Below are 23,921 nucleotides of genomic sequence, written 5' to 3'. Positions count from 1 at the left end.
TTTACCCCTACGCTATCCAACGCTTTCCCTACTGTTGCACCCACTGGAGTGGGAATAGTAATTTTAACCCCTACGCTATCCAATGCTTTCCCTACTGTTGCACCCACTGGAGTGGGAATAGTAATTTTAACCCCTACGCTATCCAACGCTTTCCCTACTGTTGCACCCACTGGAGTGGGAATAGTAATTTTAACCCCTACGCTATCCAACTCTTTCCCTACTGTTGCACCCACTGGAGTGGGAATAGTAATTTTAACCCCTACGCTATCCAACGCTTTCCCTACTGTTGCACCCACTGGAGTGGGAATAGTAATTTAAACCCCTACGCTATCCAACGCTTTCCCTACTGTTGCACCCACTGGAGTGGGGATAGTAATTTTAACCCCTACGCTATCCAACACTTTCCCTACTGTTGCACCCACTGGTGTGAGGATAGTAATTTTAACCCCTACGCTATCCAACGTTTTCCCTACTGTTGCACTCTTTGGAGTGGGAATAGTCATTTTAACCCCTACGCTATCCAACGCTTTCCCTACTGTTGCACCCACTGGAGTGGGAATAGTAATTTTTATTCTTTTGTTATTGTACGTTAATAATATTGGCTATTATTTAATTATATTTTGTTACTATATATATATATGTTTTAAGAAATATGATTAAATATTTTTTATTTTTTTACTTTCATTAATTATTTAATTATCATTAGGTAATTTAAGTATTCTTAAGTATATTTTAGTACTTAGTTTTTAATAATTATTTAATTTAATAGTGTTTTTAGTAAAGTCGATATTTTTTAAAACTATATTTTTGTAAATGATATTTTAAACTCGATATTAATTGTACTTACCTGTTTGTAGATAGAAACTCGATATTTTGTCAGTCGATATTTTTTACACGATATTCTTGCAGGTCGATATTTTGGCATTCGATATTATTTCAGTGATCCCATGTGCTGACGACACCTAGATAGTTGAGCCAGCATATTGGCAACAAGCCTCACCCACCCTACAATTTCATAACTGTATGAGAGAAATAAATAGATGAATGGGAACTCATTGTCTTAAGCTCAACTCTGAAAAAACAGAGTTGATAATCTTCGGTAACTTGCAACCTACATGTAACAATCTTCGGTGGCTGGCAGAGATGGGTGAAGCACCCAAACCAGTGCAAAAGGTGAAAAATTTATGAGTGTGGATTGACAAATTAGCACTATCACATCAGACAAATGCTATTATCTCTGCCTAACATTTTCTGATAAAGAAACTCAAGAACATCTTTCCGTACATCACTGTCGGAAGCTAGAAAGATGGTGGTAACAGCACTAGTCCAGCCAAAAACTGGATTACTGCAATGGACTCTACCTAGGTATGCAAAAGCAATATCAAAAAAAGCTCCAGACGGTTCAAAATACAGCTGCCCCGCTGTTGGGAAAAATCTCTAGGTACAACTCCATGTCCAAGGACATTCGTGAACTCCACAGGTTCCCGGTGGCACAGCAAATCAAATTAAAATCTCTCTGTTTGGCATACAAAGCCCTGAAAAACACAGGACCTCTTTCTCTCAGAAACCTCCTTGCCTGGTACCAACCGTCCAGACAAATGCGCTCTACAGGCGTGAGACTGATGATAGTGCCAAGAATACGATCCACAGGTTGGGGTGGCCGAAGTTTATCGTACAGCAAAATAAAACTTTGGAACATGCTACCTGTTGAGCTTAGAGGGGTTATTTCCCTCACCATCTTCAGGAAGAAGTTAAAATCATGGTTATTTCAGAATTAATCACCGGACTGGGTGTGTTGCATTCGTAGAGCCGAGACAACCTTAGGTATTTGCACGCCTAATAAGTTTCATTAACATTAACATTGTTCTACATAACAGGTTTTGTGCTGACCTTTTACCTAGTTAGGTGCTGCATACATGTACTGTGGTTTTCTCTGGAAACTAGCCTCATTTATTATGCATGAGGATTCTCAGGATCACTGCAGGATTACTATCTTCTGCATAATAACTCTGTATAAGGGTCACAGCTATTGTGATCCTTGTCCGACCTGCCCCCAGTACCATGACACATCTAGGTAGAACCTCTGAGGGTACCTTTTGGGTATATAAGCACCACATCTTCGTTGGCCAAACCAGAAGAGAAAGACTTCCATGCTGACACGATGACACGAGACACAGAGGTCCCTGTACGCAGACATTTCAGCAAGCAGTCGTCTGATATCCCTTGCAGGGTGTCCCACTCGAGACCAAGACGGGGTCCTTCACTCTCTCACATCAGGAAATAGAGTTGTCTCTTTGCTAGGTGGATTCTTGGCTATACATATACATACATGCTAGGTACACTTAAGTACATCATGTTAAGGTTTGCATCGTAGAAGTACGCATTATTACTGTCATGTATCTATATGCCTGCATATATTCATTGTTTTAGCACTGTGGTAGAATTCTACCTTTTATTAACTCTGTTGATGCTACTGACAGTATATTTCTGTTTCTGTCTTATGGTTGTTGCAGCACACGTATTTTATACTAGAATGACGCTGGTTCAATAAATACTTATTGAAAACATCCCCATCGTTTGTTCTGTATATCTCTCTGAGACAAAGTGAGCTAGCAAAACATTCCTGGGAATTTCGTCTTAATAACAAAATCTCAGTAAGAGCAGAATATCTTTCTTGCACTCTCAACACAGTACCAGATTGGTATTCTTGTTATCTTCAAGTAATTGGAGACTTCATCATTCCCTTTTCAAGAAACTACTGCAAATGGGGTCTCCTTGCAATGGACCTTTTTGCATCTTGACTTAACTCTCCTCCCCATAAATTCTTTAGTAACAGAGGCCTTCCCTTAAGATTGGTCTCAGGGAGTCAAATATGCCTTGCCTCCATTCTTCATGAACAAGGGAGACAACAGAGATAAACCCAAAGTCTAATAGTTCTACAAGTGTAGTATATAGATCTTTTAGAACAAGTTGATTTTCCAGTGATAATAGCATCTTTCACCATTCTTTTTATGAATTCCGAAGGGCATATACATACATTGATATTGGACCACAATCCAATATGAATGACCTGGAAGATATCAGAGCAGCCCGGTCTACTCCAACCTTATCATCAGAAGCTGCAAGTTATATCTCAAAATCCTGGGCTCCTGGAATCAACAAAGCATATAAATCAGCATGGACTGTTTGGTAGCCTGGTGTTTTGAAAAATCTATTGATCCCTTATTAGTCAATATCACTTTGATAATATATTTCCTTGGTTCTCAGCTAGCAAAGGTAAAACATACCATACAATTAATACTTATCTTTCTGGAATTTCAGCGATTCACCTTCCTATTACTCACTCCTGACCTGATTGCAGTCGAATTAGGTGTTATAGAGTTTTCATATCTTTGATTGGTTTTATTAATGCCCCACTGTAATTCTTCCATTAGTATGTTGTCATCAAGCCTTTGGAGTTAATAGTTTTCTTGTGCTTATTGCTTCTCCTTTTAATATAAAGCAAGGTAAGAGAGGCATAATACTTCCCTCTAAAATTAAGAGTTTCCTTCATTCATACTAGGAAAATCTACATGACCTTCTCTAAAGAATGAACGAGTTGCTCAAGTGCTGCCTGTTTTATGACACCTTTCTGACTACCGCCTCTCATCCAAGCAAATGATGACCCCTGAAAAGTCTTGCTCACACCTAATATACACAGTGCCTAAGGACAATCCTGACCATGCCCCTCTGAATATGTGAACGCTGACATTACTTTGTTTTCCTTTAAAGAGCAAAGTTGAACTTTGTCTTCTGAAATAATGTATTAGAATTCTTTGCAAATTGTGCTCACATCTGAAAATGTGATATTAAAAACTTGTTTACTATTAAATACCACAATACTCTTCGTGCTGCACAATGCAAACATCTCCTGTGGCATAAGTATGTACATATAAAATGTGTGGAATTTGCAATGATCTTAAATTGAAAGCATGAATGTTTATGGTGTTAAAAAAATTCTTGTGACTTTTATGGGTGGGAAATATGTGGGGAAAGAATTTTGATACTGATCTCCACGGTACACAGACAAAATATCGATTTTTAAATATCGATATACAATAATATCGAAGTTTAAATATCGATGGGACAAAATATCGAAGGTAAGTAATATCGACAGTCTTAATATCGATATTAGTATGATATCAGTAATATCGAAGTTTTAAATATCGATGTCAATAATATCGAAATAAATAACTTCGATGTTACTAATATCAATTTTTTAATAAATTTAGTGTATATTATATTGTACTTATTATGTTTTATTATTTATTTTTAATGTAATTTAATTAAATTTTGTCTTTTACTACTGTAGCGGGTTGTGGGTTTATAGGGGAATAGGGTGGGAAGTAATTTAATTATGTTAAATTAATTATTAATTAGTAGGAATTATTAAATAATTAATTGAGAATTAATTTTTAATTAATTTTAATTAATTGATAAATATGTTCTGTAGCGGGTTATGGGTTTATAGGGGAATAGGGTGGGAAGTAATTTAATAATAATTAAATAATTAATGTATGTTTGTACATATTTTAATTAATATTTAATTGGTAATTAATTTATATTAATTAGTTAATTAATTAATATAATTTTGTACATATTTTTAATAATTAATTAGTTGGTAATTAATTAATATTAATTAGTTAATTACATTAATTATAGTAATTTTTTTATATATAATTTTTTGTTATTCTTAATTAATTAATTGGGAAAAATAATATTAATTATTAAATTAAATTAATTACAGCTAATGTGCTAATATATTTACTTTATTGTTATTGTTAATTAATAATTAATTGGTAATTAAATAATATTAATTAATTTTGGGTAAAGGAGTATTTTTAGGGTTCAGGGTCAGTTTTCAGTTTTTGGGTAAAGGGGTATTTTTAGGGTTCAGGGTCAGTTTTCAGTTCTTGGGTAAAGGGGTATTTTTAGGGTTCTTGGTCAATTTTCAGTTTTTGGGTAAAGGGGTATTTTTAGGGTTCAGGGTCAGTTTTCAGTTCTTGGGTAAAGGGGTATTTTTAGGGTTCTGGGTCAGTTTTCAGTTTTTGGGTAAAGGGGTATTTTTAGGGTTCAGGGTCAGTTTTCAGCTTTTGGGTAAAGGGGTATGGTTAGGGTTCAGGGTCAGTTTTCAGTTCTTGGGTAAAGGGGTATTTTTAGGGTTCAGGGTCAGTTTTCAGTTTTTGGGTAAAGGGGTATTTTTAGGGTTCAGGGTCAGTTTTCAGTTTTTGGGTAAAGGGGTATGTTTAGGGTTCAGGGTCAGTTTTGGTTTTTTGGGGTACAGGGATATTTTTAGGGTTCAGGGTCAGTTTTGGGTTTTTGGGGTACAGGCGTACAGGGTAAAAACAAAACAAATTACATTAAATCAATTTAATAACATTAAAAAAATTAAATTACATTAAATTATTAAGTGTTTTATTTATTTTAAATGTATATGTATTAGTTTTAATTTTGTTTTAATATTTTTATTTAATATTTGTAAAATTATATGTATTTTAAAATTATTTTTACATTATTATTAATACATTTAAAAAAACGATATTTTTAATTCCGATATTTTTGTACTACGATATTATTTTTTCGATATTTTTGTACTTACCTTTATGAAGATATGATTCCGATATTTTTGATGTGGATATTTTTGTTCGGATATTTTTGTATTTCGATATTCTGTCTGTCGATATTATGCCAGACATTCGATTTCCACAGATACTGAACCTAATAATGAACTTTGTAAGCCGTTCATTGAAATGTAAGAAGGCAGGTGCCTATACTTTTAATTTGGGGTCACATTTAAAACGATACTCTAATGATTTTTAAATAGGAATAGTGTTTAGTTATTTACATTTGTTCTACTAGTCAAATGATTTTTTCTGTTAATGATTATATATACTTCAAGTTATTATGTAATTTTGCACATTTTTATACTTACAGTGAACGCATGTCCTATAGTTATAACACAACAGATAAGTTGTGCACCTCCAGAACACCAAACACAATTAAAAACAGTGACTCTTCCGTTACACCAAGTTGAATTAACCAACTGCACTTTCCTACAAGAAAAATGCATTTACCTCAGATAAATTTCACTTGCCTTTAGTTTTCCTTTAAGGTGGGGGCTGCAACCAAAAGCTAACCTTGCTCTCTTTTCCTGCTCTTGTTAAATCCATATTGAATGGTGATTACCTGTGATGTAGGCAGGGCTAGAAAGTATCTTTGTTTGAAAGTAGCTCCGACTTCACCCAATGTGACACTACAGTTACCACCCACAACCTGATTTTTTAGATCATCAGGCAGGATTCTTGAGTATGTTTTCTGGCCATGCCCCATTTTGGGAGTTGTGTGATTTCCTCTAAGGGGCAGTTTTATTTTGTTTTCACATGTCAAAGAGAAAAATATTGCATCCCTCTACCATGCAAGCCAAGATTCTAGTCGTGCACAGTTTTAGTTCAAATTGTAGAATTAGATCACTGTTTGAAGCAGCAGAGGATATGCTTATGTTTTGTTTACTGTTTTTTGATATTCATGATGACGGGGTATCTTCAGCTATTAACCAATCCTTTCTGGCTCTCACCAACACCATTTAGATGTGGTAGCTTACTTACCACGATCTTTCATAAAGTAAACAAACTTTATTCACTTTCCTGTTTACAGTCACAAAAGGTGCGTTCATAAACATGACATTGACACACACAAGGGAAAATAATTTGAGGGAACATTGCTGTTACCTCTTGTTTTAAACTTTATAAACCTTTACGACTCTGTGCACCATGTATTAACGTATGCACATGTGCTTCCTTTGCTTCTGACAATGGCTAAATGTCAAGGTACCACCACAGTGGGAAGGGTCCAGGTAGTACTTTAGCACCTTCAGACTTTGGCTGTTTTAAGTGAATAGTATCTTTTTTGCGAAGTGTCAGAACACCACGAGATGACACAACAAGAAAGCCAACTGGTTCACCATGGATCTCCAAGCATTCAAGCGCTCCTGCCGACAACTGGAGATGATGTAGAGAAACAGCAAAACCACGGTAGCACGCTTTGACTACAAAACAGCCATTGCAGAACACCACCAACTCATCAAATCAACAAAGAAAAACTTCATCCAAGACAGAATACACTTCAACGCTCACAACTCCAAGGAACTCTTCGCCATCATAGAGGAATTTGACCAATCCAACAGAGAAACAACTGATGTCCCTCCCATTATAGTTACATATATACATATAACCTGTTGGTGAACACATTAAGGTTCTCTCTTTGAACTATTAAACACCAACCTCAGTTGAACGTTATGGTACATATGATAAAAAATGGTGCAATTGCCCAGAAGAAGTACTGTATTGCCAAAATAACAGTGGAAATACTAAACATTTGGAACCAAAATAAACAATTTCACTTGACATCCTGAAGTCAAGGATCACTCTCTACTTCTTGTCCCAATTACTTATGATAAATATTGTAGGGAGTATACCCCAAATGTATGTCTGTAAACTCCATTCTGGTTTATAATAGGGGAACCTTGCAGTTGGACTCCTGGGGAATTGCCCCACATTAGATATTGATGCTTAAAGCAAACAAATTAGGTGTACGCGATTTATGCCAAAAATGCCTCTTTGTAAATTGTTAATTTACCTACTTTTTGGTAGGAATCGTTCTAGAGTTTACTTAACCTTTTTACATGTAAAACACACTAACACCCATTTTGGATCAGAATCATGCTTTATAAAATATTTCACAGCCCCTTTGTTGAGAACTGTCTGTTTACCGAAAAACACAGATTTTAATAGTGACAGGTATACCCTTTCATCCTTTCAAGAGTAACAACATGAAAACTATTGAGTTGCTTAATAATTAACAACCTGGTTATTACCCCTCATTTTAGCAATCAGGGCTCTTCATTGGCTATCTGAGCAAACACACTCATGCTGTGAAGCTGCCTCATTCTTAAATCATTATTCAAGCTGTGGACCTCTGGGATGCCACAGGGATTTTCCCTGATTTCCCCCTTTGTTCCATTCGTTATGTAATTTGTCTTAACTTGTTCATTAGACCTGTAGGCTTTTCATTTACACTATACTACTGCTAACACATGCTAAAATGCTTGTGCTCACTCCTTAAAACACGCTGAAATTGGCATACACCTGATTGGCACATTAAATTTACTTGTAGGTGGCTGTTAAAGTGGTACATCATGTACCCGGTCTCTGTAATTTAAATGGTACTAGTGGGCCTGCAGCACTTATTGTACCTACCTTAAGTAGCCCTTAAACATGTCTCAGGCTTACCATTGCATCCTGTGAGCAGGTGAAACTGCCAACTTGATCTTAGTACCTCACCGAAAGAAAACTTTGCTGGTATTCTTATTTACAGACCTCCGGGCTCTAGGTCTCTGTTTGCCGCCGATCTACTTGAAGTAATCAAACCATTCATTAATAGGCCTTCCCTGACTATTCTTGGAGATTTTAATTTTCATTTAGAAAATCTCAACTCGGCCGACACTACGTCCCTTGTGGACTCACTTGCTTCTCTCAGCCTCCCCCAAAAAGTGCTATCTCCTACCCATTCTGCTGGCCACATCTTAGATGGGGTGTTTACTAACGACCCCAGGCTAGAGATTGTCTCCCCTTTGCCCCTCTCCTGGTCGGATCACAAAGCAGTCCCCCTGGAATTCGTTTCAGGTTCTCCTCTTGCCCCTCCCACGGACATGAACTGTTGGGTTCTAAAGAGGAACTATAGGGGCCTGTCCAATTAATCACTTGGCCCTCTTATTGCCAGCTTTAAGCCTCCCCCTTCTCAGGATATTGATACCACTGCCCGTGAGCTCGCAAGTACCATCTCTAGGGCTGTGGACACCCTAGCCCCGCTTAAATCCCACTATTGTGCCAGGAAACGCCTGTCAGCGCCCTGGTACTCAGAAACTCTTAGACTACAGAGACAGGAGTGTAGGAGGCAAGAAAGGCTCTGGAGAGCTCAGCCAGATGCCGACCTACGGATCAAGCATAAAAATCTCCTTAAGAGCTACAAAGCTGCGGTGTTAGCCGAAAAGCAAACCTACTTTTCCAAGCTAACCTCATCCCTCACCTCCCCGGGTGATCTCTTTAAGGTGGTAGATACCTTATCTCTTGTCCAACATCCCGATCCCATAGTTCCCTCTCAAGAACTCTGTGATCAGATCTCCACCTTCTTCCATACTAAAATCCTGGATATTTACACAGCTCTCCAGACTCATAATCTCACTCATATTCCCCCTCCCAGCCTAGACTACACCTCAGCTCCCAATGACACCTACTCCAATTTTCCCCTCCTCACGACTGAGGGCCTAGATAAACTCCTAGATTCGATTAAGTCAGGATCTCCCCTTGATCCCTGTCCCCTTAAAATCCTAAAAAATTACAGGGACACTTTACTTCCCCCTTTGCTGGAAGTTATGAATAGGGCCATCTACAGTGGTGAGTTTCCAGCTTCCTGGAAGACTGCCATCGTTAAGCCCCTCTTTAAAAAGGCTTCCTTGGATCCTGGGATTCTGAAGAACTTTCGTCCCATTTCCCTTCTTCCCGCTCCAGCTAAGATGTTGGAGGCTCATTTGAATTTCCATCTTAGCGCCTTTCTGGATAAGACCTGCCTGCTTGATCCCTCTCAGCATGGCTTCCGAAAGGCGCATAGCACTGAGTCAGCCCTCACAGTGGTGGTCAACAGCATCCGCGCTAAGGTCGACAGTGGTCAGACAACTCTTCTGATCCTGCTCATCCTTACAGCAGCATTTGACACCCTGTCCCCTACCATCCTGGCCTCCCGCCTCAGTGAGACGGGGGTGAAGGGTCTGGCTCTGAGCCTCCTCACTTCCTTTCTTAACCATCAGGAGCAAAGGGTCATACTGGGTGACTTCCTTTCCAACGCCATGCCTTTGCAGTGTGGGGTCCCGCAGGGCTCCGCTTTGAGTCCTACACTCTTCAACGTTTATGTGGTGCCACTTACTAGGCTTGTTAGAACTTTTGGACTGGAAGTGCTCTCGTACGCCGATGACACCCAGATCATGGCCTCTCTGTCCCAATCCGTTGAGACCACGGCCCTAAACTTTCGAAATTGTATGGAAGCAGTGGCAGGCTTGATGGCCTCGAACTTCGATGGTGCCGCGTTGCCGCGTTGAGGGGAAGGCAGTCTACTAGACCGTGCAGTAACCGTTGCTATATTGAGCAGTGAGGAAGGAACCCCCAATACCGCGCCTAGGCTCATGAGGTCAGATAACCTTGATCTATAAGTTCTTCAAACGCTAATTTGGCGCTACAGAGCTTATCCGCATTTCTACACTAATAGGTACATTTCACCTAGTATTTTTTGGTAAAATACACTCTTACATTTTACATCCATGTGAGTAAGGTGAGGATAACCGTGTATATCCTCGTCCTGAAGAAGGAGTCGCTGTACTCCGAAACATGTCGACGCATTTTGTAGAGGTTGATATACCCTAATACATATAATTGCCAACCTCACCTTGCACTCTTTTAACAATACCAGCCGAGGACATAATAAATATATTTTTTCCTACGAGCCAGGTATTTTTTAACCTTCACTCTTTTCACCTCACCACTCACACTCCCTCCCTCACACACACATACACATAGTTCACTATTAGTGCTCCTACGTATCCGTGAGTCGCAGCACGCCGCATCCAGTAGAGGGGTGCGAAGGCCCCGATGATGAAGCATGACACCAAGGGGTCTGTTGGTGTGTGAGGGGCTTTTAAACAACACTGTGTGCTCCCCATCACTTTAGGGATCACTACCACCTTCTGAGTGGATTCTATTTTGCTTAAACGAATTACCAGGGGAGACTGAATCCACTTGTTTCTCTCCCTCCCTCCTTTTGTTATATTGCAGTTACAAAGTTGGCCGTATACTTTTATGTTCCATCTCCGAATAGTGAAATTCTCCTAAATGTGTTTTTCCCTATTGCAAGGCCTACCATTGGAGTTACCTTATTACATTTAATAAGTGATACTTTCCAAATGGGAACATGTAACCAGTTCATGTTTGGTGACTTTGGAATTGTAATGAAAAACCATCTCTCATGGTAAAGCCGAATTTTAAATTACAATTTTGAAAATGGCACTTTTAGATAGTTTAGATTTTCCTGCCTTAGCCATTAGGTGCCTGTAGCCTGTCTCCAGGCCACATGAATGGGTATAGCTAGGCTTTGTGTATTCCTCCTTGATAACCACACACAATAGATAGATTTGTGTGTCTGGATGGGCCATCACTGGCATGATGGAAGGGCGGAGCTGGACACAACCCTCCTTACTCTTAAATAGGCTGTGTCCTGCTGCCAAACAAAGGGCTGCATCCCCCCTGTCATTAGCCCGCAGCCAGGGTAGGGAAGACAGGAAGCCTGTGCCCTTCAAACTGAATTCTAGAACCTTCCCCCACATTCTAGATGGAAAGCACCAGGTATAAATATTGGACCTCACACACTAACTCTTCAGTTCACTTCTCCACCTGTGGATACTTTTCCAGGAAGAAGGACTGCTGATCCACTGCTGCTGGTAAGGAACTGCTGGCCTAATGACTGCTGCCCCCTTGCCTAGGTGAACAGGACTGGACCAGCCTCTGTTGAACTCAGGACCCAAAAGTGAATACTAGGGCTAGTTGGCTGGCCTCCTGACTGGAATCATAAAGACAGAAGGCTCCAACAACTGTGAACCCAGCGATTGTATTCTTCCATCTGGAGTCCTACCCAGCCAATTGGTGCCACCCTAGTCTTGGACTCTTGCAAGTGGGCTTGAAGGTGCTCTGCAAACCTATCTATGGATCCAGTAGAGCTGATGCATCTCCTCTGCTCCTTGGGCAACCCATTGCCTCTGCTGGAAGAGTGCTCCCGATGCAAGGACTTCGCATTGACCCTGCAGTACATCAGAACTGTCGCCTGTGCCTGTTCGCATAGCAAATCCCTCCCCAATGGCAGCCTTGACGACAACACAGGTTCTCGCATCACAGAACTGATGCATCACCTCAACTGCAGAGCGCATCCTCAACGATGGACTTCGCATCACAAGCCCTCATCTATAGGATCCTCAATAATAACGTAGAACCTCGCATCTCAGCTCCGCCGCAGCTTGGCTCTGTGACACAACCAGAACTTACAGTACTTTTGTTCATGGGGCCTAACTGGGTTTGCTCACACTTCATCGCCTTCAGCCTGAACTTGTGACTTTGTCATGGTCTGACGTGACCAGATTTGGCCTGTTGTGCTTTTTGGTGCAATTTTCACTGAAATCTTTGAAACCTGAACACCTCCTTTTCTATTGATGGGATGTTTGCCATTTTGGTCTTGTTTTATGTATTAAAAATTACTAAATTTTTCTAAACTGGTGCGGAATCCTTTTATGGTATGTTTTCGCTATGCTACTATTTGAAGTGTTGCACCAATACTCTACACATTGCCTCTAAGTTAAGCCTGACTGCCCTGTGCCAAGATACCAGGGGGTAGAGCACAGGTTAATTTAGGGTTTGCTTGTGACCCCACCCTGACAAGGATTGTGATTTCTGCTTATAACCCATTTTTTTACACCTGCCTAGTGTAGCAGACCCCTCCCTAATCATTGTGATAATGCTGTTCATTGTCAATAGTTGATCTCACTGAGTTTGAAATTGACCAATCATTTTTATGTTTCCTGGGTTTCTTTCAGTTATTTATGCCAAATTGCTTCGTTCTACCTCCACCAATATGATTACTGATTATGGCGTCAACTACAAGTTGATTCAGTATGAAATTGAGACACTTAAGGTAAGGGCAATAGTGTGTCTTCTTGAAATGTGAGACTGGGGTGAATCATTTGACTTGTCAATAGGAGTGCACCACTACATTGTAGGATAGCAGACTAGAATTCAGTTCACTGATCAGAACATGGCTAAGAGCATTGAAACGGCGGTTAGGTATCAGGTTGTGGCAGAAAACATTTAGGATCATTGCATTACACATGAAAGGTACACCACACTGAAACACAGTTATTTGATTTACCTACTTTAGGTTGGTCAAGAGAGCAAGGAGATAGCCTATCATCACAACTTCAAAGATTTGTGCGTTGACTTTGCCTTTTATGCTTTTGATGGTCAGCTGGTTATTAAAACACCTACCATTTAAGAGGCTATTGAGTTTGTTGGAAAACATTTGGGTAAATTAAAAAGAATTGAGCTAATCCAGTAAGTAGGAGGTTTGAATAAATTATATCTCAGAGCTCGGCAGTAAAAAAATGAATGATGCAAAATATGAGGGTGATAAGAACCCCAACAAGGTAGTTGAAGAATACAGTTGTGTTATATCACCTAATAAGTTTGTAGAGTTGAAAGACAAGTGCACAGCTGTAGATAAGTTATTTTTGAACATAAAAGTTTATATGCTGAGGTAGGTGCTCCCAGGTGTCGTCCTCTGCCCTGTGGACGAGTGGTATACAAGATATGAAGTGTTATCAAGGAACTGATAGCATCCCTTAGGGCATTAGGGCATTTCGGACGGTTGTCCTTCATCGGGGAGCATCAAGGATTTCTGGTGGGTACGCGCCGGTTAGAAAACTCCGCCGTAGGTTTTTCCTTGATGCTCCCCGATGAAGGACAACCGTCCGAAATGCATTGGAGCACTAATGCAAAAAAAGTACAAATTATTGCTGCAATGAATATGTGAATTAACATAATTCGAATTGAACACCATGGAATAAAAACTTTTTGATCAAGAAAATTATCATGTTTCTTTGAACTGTGAAGGCAAGAATCGCCAGACAGTGTGCCCTAAGGGATGCTATCAGTTCCTTGATAACACTTCATATCTTATATCACCTAATAACCCCGAAGTTTTGATTCCATCTATTATTGACATTAAAGACCTGATTAGAAAAGTGAAAGACTCATGGGCCCAAGTACCTGATGGATTATCTGCAAAAATATTAAAAACAAATCCTAAACTGTGGGCCCAAGTTCTTCACTCCTCTGTGAGGCAGTAATGAGAGGAAACGAAAGCCCTGATAGATAGAGAGGATGCATAATGGTTCTGATCTACAAAAGGGGTCCAAGAGATCTCTGGAACAAATTTAGAATGGTCACACCCAAGCAAAATGTAAGTTAAGCATCTGCTACAAGTCCTGAAAGACTTTGTTGATAACGACAGAGTGTTACCACTGACACAGCTAGGATTCAGAAAGGGCTATTCTACAATAAATGAGTGCCTTGCATTAAAGCTATTAGTTGAGAAATATGTAATACAAAAAACACCACTATGATTGGCTTATATAAATGTGGCGTATGAATTTGATACTATTAATAGATCTGTGGAAAAAAATGGAACCAACACTGTGGATATCCAAGAACATACTAAATCTGGTAGTACAACTACATGTGGAATCTTGGACCCAATTTGAGCCAGCAGCCAATAGGCACTTTCTAGGAATATTAGCTCTCCGAACAGGCTAGGGCAAGGGCTATTTTAAAGAGATCTGGGCCTAAATCCATCGTTCTTTTGCTCTCCATGCCTTGCCAGTCAAATGACAATCAGTCTTTACCCTGTTCCCCATAGGAACAGTCCAGCCTAAACTGCCAGGCCAGATCCTCCCTGAACTGGAAACAAGCATTCCGGGGACCGGTTGATTTATTACAGTTAATATTTCACTGTTCTATATTAGGATTTTAACTTATAAACTGCAAGTAACAAAAGGATGTATCATAGAAAAGCATGTCCCCTCCCCAATAAAATGAAAAAGATGCCAAGGTGGTCAGGGCTGGACTGGGAACCAAAACTGGCCCTGGCAAAGAGCTCCGCCGCCCCCCCTGGGAGTGGCCGAGCAGTTTGCCAGGGCCTGTTTCAGCCGATTTTGTTACAGGGGCCGATTTTGCAGCTAAAACGGCCCTGTAACAAAATCGGCCCCACCCTAGCGGCCCACCTGGGAAATGCCCGGTGCCCGCTATGGCCAGTCTGGCCCTGTAGGTGTTGATTTTACGATCAAAGCTGGAGCCAGTGGCCGTGTGTCGGTAGTTAGGAGTTATTTTTAAAAGTAATATAAATTTTAAAAGCAACATCGAAAATGTGATGTATCTGGGAAAAGCAACCGCAGTAGCACTAACAAGTATGGGTCTTATTTACAAGCCCCATGCGCTGCCGGGGTATCACTTTTAATATGGAAAAAATGATGCACCTGCAGCGCAGGGGACTTTTAAATAAGCTCCTGTTGATGAGGTTTTTAACAATGACATAGAACTTGAAAACTGGTATTCTGCTGTTATATTGGAGCGAAGTACTGATGAGATAGCCACAAAGCTATCCGATGGATATCTGGAAGGTCTGACTTGGCCTGCCAAGGTGGATAATGAACTCTGCCTTAAGGCTGGAACTGGGTCTGATAAATATAATCTTAAATATTATCAGTGATTATTAAATTATGGTCACAGCCGGCCATTGCTGGTGAGTGTGGGCTCGCTGAAGTTTGTTATGAATTAACTTTGTTCAAATGGAAAATGCAGCCTCCTTTTGAGAGAACCAGAGTTCTATAAAGGAAAGGGTTGATGTAATGGTGCCGACTGAAACAGGCGGGCCATCCCTAATGACTAGAACAGCTGCTGATGAAAGAGCAGCTTTTAAAAAGATCTTGAGTACTGTGAAAATAGAGAGCACCAGGAACATTTTTGAGATTTGGAAGCCAAGGGAGAACGGCATGTCAGGCGTAGCTAGACCTTTTGCTGCCCATGGCGGTTCCTGCGTTTGCCGCCCCACGACAGCTGAAGGTAAGAGTGGGGGGTGCGGGGTTGGCGGCGGGGAGACGACATCTCTCTCACCTCTGAGTTTTTTATGAATTGTGGGTGAGTTAGGAGTTTTTCTTTGCATATGATGGTAGCCTCAGTACTCACTGAAGTTTTCTGAGCGTCATCAAAGAGTCATGCCTACTTAAAATGGAATCTGCTAGGACGAAAGAAAATATGCAATATTAACCTGTTTATTACTAATGTAGGAGGTGGAATCTTTTATTGGTTATCTTTATTTTTATTTTTAAAAGTGTATATATTTGTGTATCTGATTTTTTTTTTTTTTGACAAAGGCGTGTAGCCGAAACGCATCTGTCGGGTGTTTTGTTGCGGAATAAAAGCTGAGAAAATTTCCTCCTCGTGTGCGCCTCGCTCATGGTCCAGAAAGGGAACATCGTACAAAGCATATTTGTGTATCTGAATAAGTTGGTTTAATGTTTGTTTTGTAAATTTGCCAACACATTCAAACACGAATAAATAAATAAATAAAGTTTGTGAAGTGTGCCATAATATCTCATGGCAACTTTTAAAACATCAGAACTGTAGAGAATGATAGAATACGATGGCTTCAATGGTAAGGTCGAGGAACACAGAAAAAAGACTGATTAGTAGGGTATGTTTGTCTGTGTTCTGTTTGTCTGTGTTCTAACTAATAAACTGCATATGAGAAAACTCTATCACCATTTGCCTGTCTTAGACTCTTCTTTCCGGCTGAGGTTAAGAGGAGCAAAAACATCAGAAGAAAGTTCACAATAATGCTGAAAGATATGGGAAAGTACTGAATTGCTGAATCTTTTTCAACAACCTCTGTAGGTGATCAAAGGTGACTCTGAGATCCAGCACCTGAAATTTATGTACACCGAAACACGACTCGGCTGTGAATATTCCTTCAGTCGGGATGATTACAATAAGGACCACTTGATAACAGGTAAGACCTCTCTAATAATATTGTTTGCACAATTGGGTAAGGTATGTAGCACCAAGTGCAAGTAATAGATGGCTGTATGACACATGGGACTGAATTGACAAAAAACAGACATACAAATCAGATTGTATCACAAGAATAGTGCAGCAAATGGAGTGCCTTTCAAATCAGATTTCTCTTCCATCTTGGCATCTTGTAAACAATTGTGAAGGCCATCTCTCAACTCACTTCCTTTAGATTTCTTGATGTCTGCTGGAGGACACATGAAGTTCAGTGGCATGCTGCTTGGCTTTTATGGTTAACGATGGTGTTAATACATCCCCACATTTCTGCTCCATATATTATTGCTACAACTGATTTTTCTTTTTGTTGTTTGCAGCCCATGGTCTAATATTACACTCAGATATACAAAGCAGGAAACTCTCTCCCAAATAGCATCTTGGGCGTTTGTGGTATTAACAACTGTAGGAAATTGGATTATAATTTTGAGTCTGTGACTGCTCACCCAAGGAACAATCACAACTCCTGTCATGGTGAACCCTCAAAGTTACATAATTAACCCAAACTCAGTCCCCTGCTAGATAAGGCTCACAGTAGACAGGGTTAACTTACGTCAATTAGTAAAGTATTTATGCAGTACCAAAAAAGTAACAAAGTTAAAACACCAAGCAAAAAATAATCTAAAGTGGATTAGAAAAATAGAGTAAGATTTAATAAATATTATGACTCAAGAACAGTAAATATGCAATATATGGAACTGGAGAAATTAGTTTTTATATAGTTAAGGGATAATGGTGCCAAAAAGTGCGAAGTGTCAATGGTAGCTGATGGGGGGACATAGGTCGACTGCGACAGAGTGTGAATCAGATATACCAAAAACGTTCAGTCCAGTTGGAGGTGTCACCTTGGGATGTGGTCTCAAAAATGGAAGTCAAAATCCTTCATTGTGGCTAGCCAGCAGGCTGTATCAAATTCGGATAGGCATTCGACTAGCAGGGAAAGTTCAGAGAGGGTTTAGTTAAAATGCTCCTTGGGAAGTCCTCTTGCTAGCCAGATACTTTAAGCACCTCAGCACATCAAGATTTTTACCTTTGGGCGTAGGCTCTTTTTTGGAGCTCGGAATGCTCCAGCAGGGCAAGGCAGCAGGTAGTATCCAACATTGAGTCCCAGATGTCTGGATACCTCCTCGATAAGGGCCTTCTAAATTGGATTTGCTGCTAAGGAGAATCCCTGAGCAGAAGAAACTTGTTTCTTCAGCCCAGTGAGGTTGCGCCTCTGGCAGATGGACAGCAGAGCATCCTCTCAGTCTCCTGGAGGCCTGGACGACCAAAAAAAGTCTAAATCACATGTTTTCAGTGGTGAAAGAAGTCCAGTTAGATACAGCCAAAGGTCCCAGGACCTCAAGACAGCATTTGAGGGTCAAGACTCTCTCCAGCCAAGGCCACCAGCAGTGTCCAGGCCAGTCCAATTGTTATTGGCACTTCAGGAAACTGGCCTCTTGCAGCTTGTTTTGGCCTTGTAGCTTACACAAAAGGTCAGCATTTTTATCAAAGGGAAGGCGGGGCCCAGTAAGGGAGGTGGGTGGACTTACAGCTAACAATTCACCATCCCACACAGAGAATAACTCTGTGATAGATTCCAGAACTGGCTCTGTACAGGACACTTTGGCTCTTATAGTCCGGAGCGACCTGAGCGAGTTGGCAGAAGATATTAAACCACCATTGAAGCGTAGTAAAAAACCAGGAAAGGCGGAGGCCCCATTTATACAGAATACTAAAGGGCAAGACTCAGTGAAGAGTAAAAAGAATGTACAAGGCAAGAAAAGGGTGGGCCATGGAAAAATGCCATCACAATCCACTCGTACTAACATCCTAGCCCCAAGAAAATCTACTATCCATGCACAGTTGGCGAGTCAATCCTTAGCTTTAGACAAAATATCAAAAAGCATTGAGGAACTGCAGAGGTTTGTAGAGAGTGCTTTGGGGAAACGAACTGAGAGAGTGGTAAATCTAGAGGGAAACACCTGTATAAATAGGCAGTGCAGTTCAGCCCATGCCCAGGAAAATTTCCTCATGAGTGGGTTGCAAACCTTAACCCACACAGTTACCCCAAACTCATTGACCAGGGACATTACCCCTAGACCACAGATACATAAACCTAATGTAGGCAGGAACGATCAACACTCCTTCTCTGAGATTAATAGGTTGGTGGGGGAAAAGAATGGACATAAAAATAGGTTAGAATCAAACTGAATGGATCTAAGGCAAACCCGCGAGACACATACACATACTTGCCTTGAATTGCCTCCGGATGTTACACCATACGAGGTAATCTTGGCTAATGCACCAGTACTGAAATCTCCTGATCTAGAAATGTGGGTTGAACGCCGTAATAAGTCCCTCCATTGGTTGGGAAGGCATAGCAGCCTTACCGAGGTTTTATTCAAACACTTCAAAATGGCTAGACGGGTTGCGTGGGTGGGCAAAGAAAGAAAAGCGCTACAGGGTGATTGTGTGGTTCTGACGTTTAGTGACCCCAGACTAGTGTATACAATCCTAAACAGGCCAGGATATGTTACCTTTAGCAATGATGAAATGAACCCATTTCCGCTAGGAGCTTTTTATCCATCAAATACTGGTACTATTAGGCCCAAAGGGAAATATCCAATTGCAGGCCCTCTCTTCAGAAAATCTACAAGGGATTCCCATAGAGGACCTCCAGGTGGTGAAAATATTTCATTGTATAACCGTTTTGAACCACTAACGGATTTGGATGAAATAGATTGACCCAATGTGACCACCGGGAGGGAGACTAATAAAAGTAAAATGGGCACACCTTTGATAAAGGGGAGACATGCAGATAATAAGGGACTAGGACTCAATACCCAACCTATGAAGATATTAGAGCAATCGCTGCCTAAAGATGCTAGCAGGGCGGGGGAGGTCAGAAGCTTAGTCTCTGCAAATAGTCCAAGTAAAAATAACCAAATTAAGCATACCGGAATAGCCACTCAAGAGGCACATGTAGGAGAGGTGATTACTTCAAAATCTTCTAAATTATGCAACATTTTAACATGGAATATCACCGGTTTAGCTGCAAAAGTGAAAGACCCCCAGTGGTTAACTCATTTTAATGACTATGCCATAATTTGCGTCCAGGAAACTTGGGTAGTAGAGGAGATGCAAATAATTGGCTACCAAACATTCAATACTCCGGCATGCATCAGTAATCATGGCTGCAATAAAGGAGGTTTATGCACCCCTGTTTCCAACTCGGCAGGGGTCACTCACGTGCACATTAGAGAAACCAGTGAGTATTACCAGATACTGACCATGAATGTTGGTGATAAAAGGGATGCAGTTTTGATAAATTTATACAACAACATCCCCACAGCCCAGAAAACGAATGTCCTAACTAATTTAGGCACATCGATAAAAAATACTTAAGGAAAAATTGATGGGAGGCATGCTTATTATATAGGTGGGAGATTTCAACTGCACTTTGTGCCAATTTAGCGAACAAAAGCGGTACAAAAGGGGGTGGTGATGGACGGAGCATCTGAATCAATCAAACACTCACACCCAGTCAAAAGATCTGGGTTTAATCCACCAACGTTCTTTAGCCCACTCTGCCACCCCAGTTCAGACATGGCTATATGCAAATCAGTCTGACCCTGTGCCTCATGGGAACAGTCCAGCCCGAACTGCCAAGCCATGTCTTCCCTGGACTGAAAACAAGCTTCCGAGGACCGGTTTCTGGCATTCCAGAACTGGGGTGGCAGAGTGGGCTAAAGAACGGTGATGGATTAATCCCAGATCTTTTGACTGGGTGTGAGTGTTTGATTGATTCAGATGCTCCGTCCATCACCACCCCCTTTTGTACCGCTTTTGGCCGCCATAAGTGTGGCAGGGTAGACGTCCCTTACTCACTTTGCCACTGGATTCAAGCAAGCCGGGCTGAAGATGGCTGGAATGCCAGAAACCGGTCCTCGGAAGCTTGGTTCCGGTCCAGGGAAGACATGGCTTGGCAGTTCGGGCTGGACCGTTGACCATGAAGTTGACCTTCATTCTAATTTGCGAAAAATTCAAAAATGCACAAAAATGCATTTTTGAAAATTTCATGCTACACACACACATGTCCTTGGGACATGAGTGTGTGAAACTTGCAATTAAAGTTAAATTTCAGGGGTGCAGGGGGGGGTTCTTTGGACCCCCCTCTGCACCCTTGAGAATGCATTCACAAATTGCGATTCGCAAAATGCAAATCGCAATTTGTGAATGCCTTCCCATTCATTCCTATGGGCCTCTTGGCCTATAGGAATCAATGGGAAGGGATTTCTTAATTGCGATCTGCAAATTGTGAATCGCAATTAAGGAATTTTTAGAAATTGCAAATAAAAATGCGATTTTTTGATGCATAGCAATTTGCGATTTCGTAATTGCGATTCCTTAATTTTCACAATTGAGAAATCGCAAATGCTAACTTTGATGCATGTGGCCATAAGTCCCATAAAGCCAACATTGCTCCATGTTAACTGAAGCAGTGATTGGACTACCACCATAGTATATATAAATGATTCACATCTTTACTCACTGTATATCAATATCCAAAACTTCTTACATGAACCATCTCCTGATGGAGCAACCGTGGCTACCCCTGTGGAAAATGTAAGAGAAATTAAGCTTTTGGGCAAAATAAAAAAGAGTCAGGACGATGGTAAGTGAAGCTACAGGGAAAATCAGAAATGCATAAACGGTGGAGATCAAGATTTGCTTGCAAATTAATGGTTCAAAAATCATGAAAATAATATTTTGTGATATAAGAAAAGTTAATCGGTGCCTTTTCTTTCTCACTTCACTGACAGGTGTAATGAAAAATGGCCGTGTGGACCTGGAATCCTGTAACTACATTGTGGCCTTGAATCAGTTGTCTGAGGCCAAGAAAAAAGGGATCGAAGATGCCTACTGGTGTGACTGCAAAGTGAGTAACCTTGGAGTTCTGATACCACTAATGAAATGAGACTTCGGGAATGAAAATAATTCAGGTCATACTTCCTTTAATTAGACAGCCTACCAATGATGTCCTCATATTTTAGAATATTTGCCCGTTTATAATTGGGTTAAATGACCTGGTGGCCAAATAGAGAAAGACATAGTTTTCCACTTTACTGCTGCCAATCAAGGCGTTAACAACTGCCAACAGCAGGGCTTCTGTAAGTACAAGACAATAGGGCTAAGTGCCCTGCCACCCTTAATTCTCAGGAGCCGTAAATAAGGACTTACAGTGCCAGGTGATGTCCCCATAATTTTCAGTGGCCTAACAGAGATATAAATACATACAGTCTTTGGGCCCGATTCACAGAACTAACTTAAGACAAAATCCTAAACTTACTACTTTTGGTATTCACAGAAGTTAGGATTTTGTCTTAAGTTTGTCTTAAGACAGACTTAAGACAGACTTAAGACAAAATCCTAACTTAAGTCTGTCTTAAGTCTGTCTTAAGACAAACTTAAGACAAAATCCTAACTTCCGTGAATACCAAAAGTAGTAAGTTTAGGATTTTGTTTTAAGTTAGTTCTGTGAATCGGGCCCTATATCTTTTCAAATACTCCTTACAGCTACTGGTCAGTTTTCATAACAAATATAAGAAAAGTCAAGGACTTGAAAGATAGCAGAAGCATAGCAAGGAGGGTCTTTTTACAAAATAATGAGTCCAAAAAATCGGCTGGACAAAATATAATTTCAAGAATATTAAGGATGAGAACATTGTGAAGGTACGTTTCTAAGGATATGCAACGTTTTACCATATTCAACAACTCCACACTTACACATATATATATATATATATATATATATATATATATATATATATTCACTGAAAAAACCATAGGTTTCACACCAGTTATAGTTAGGAATTTGCATTTAAAAAACCTATTAAATTCACTGAAAAAACCATAGGTTTGACACCAGTTATAGTTAGATGGAAATTTTACTGACATAAAACCATTGAAATTCCCACGTTATAGTTAGTTGGACTCACTATAACTTGCGCGCCTGCAATGCACTGCTGATGACGTCACATATTACATCACTCATGAAATGGTCAGTGACATCACTCATGACATCACTGATGACACCATCCAGTGAATGTGTGTTTTTCTGAAAAATAAATATGTTTTATATATGTATATGTAAAGGTTGATGGAAAAATAAATGTTTAAATAAGTGTCTTAATGGATTTTTTTTTATTGATTGGTTAACTGGCTTATTAAGTGTATCTTAGTGAATACATATATTAGCGAGTATTGTTTAAATAGTTAAATGTTTGTATCAGTGTTTCACTTTGTGTATAAGTGGCTGCATGGGTTGGTGAGTAGCTACATGTGTGTGTATATGTGTTATTAGATTTTTTTTAGTATCAGTATGAGTGTCTGTATGGTTTGGTGGGGGTGTTACTTAGCACATAGATGTATCAATGACTAACTCACTGTTTGTATGTGTTTTGAAGACAGCATATGTGCAGGACTGTATGGGTGGATGAGTGTGTATATGTGTGTGTTAGTGAGTGAATAACTGTCTCACTAGTGTCTTTATCAGTAACTACATATGTTTTAATCTAGTATATGTGAGTATTGATGTAAATAAGTGAGTATATGTGAGAGTGAGAGATTGAAAGAGTTCTTGTTTAAATAAGTATGTTTTCTATAAGTGATTGTTTAAGAGAGTAAGTATGTGTAAGTTTCCTTAGAAGTAAGGTGGTAGTGTGTGTATAGCTGTATATGGAAATAAATGGATGTTCAATAGTTTATTTGCATGTGTGAGTATGTGTGTGAGTAACTTTTGGATGACTGTCGGTGTGTAACAGGATGTATAGGTGTATCACTACATATGATGAGTGAGTATATGTATGAGTGACTATATAGAACTGTTGGTGAATGAGTGGATGTGTATATAGATGGTGGAATTACTGAATTGGTTGTTGTAACTGGTATGGGTATCTCCATTTTTTTGAAAATGTTAGTTTCTATTTTTGAATATGTGTTTCAAGGGTTACATTACACTGAAAGGAGGTCTGTCACTCTGTTACAAGGATAGTGTCATCAGTGATGTCATGAGTGATGTCACTGACCATGTCATGAGTGATGTAATATGTGACGTCATCAGCAGTGCATTGC

At 40.0% G+C, this 23,921-nt stretch overlaps 2 protein-coding genes across 2 annotated transcripts in view; both read left to right on the top strand.

Moving 5' to 3' along the window:
• Positions 1-23,921, top strand: part of LOC147684580 (metalloproteinase inhibitor 1-like) — a 159,013-nt gene that overhangs the window by 23,848 nt on the left and 111,244 nt on the right. The window lies entirely within an intron of this gene.
• The window catches only part of LOC147684581 (metalloproteinase inhibitor 3-like), a 63,676-nt gene that overhangs the window by 23,888 nt on the left and 15,867 nt on the right, over positions 1-23,921 (top strand). Inside the window, exons 3-5 of the mRNA XM_086940419.1 lie at positions 12,725-12,822; positions 16,635-16,749; positions 21,611-21,726. Coding sequence (XP_086796545.1) covers positions 12,725-12,822; positions 16,635-16,749; positions 21,611-21,726 — 329 coding nt within the window. The remainder of the gene's footprint in view (positions 1-12,724; positions 12,823-16,634; positions 16,750-21,610; positions 21,727-23,921) is intronic.

Source organism: Lissotriton vulgaris, chromosome 10, assembly GCF_964263255.1.
Source record: "Lissotriton vulgaris chromosome 10, aLisVul1.2, whole genome shotgun sequence".
NCBI lineage: Eukaryota > Metazoa > Chordata > Amphibia > Caudata > Salamandridae > Lissotriton > Lissotriton vulgaris.
This window is presented reverse-complemented; position numbering and strand designations above follow the sequence as displayed.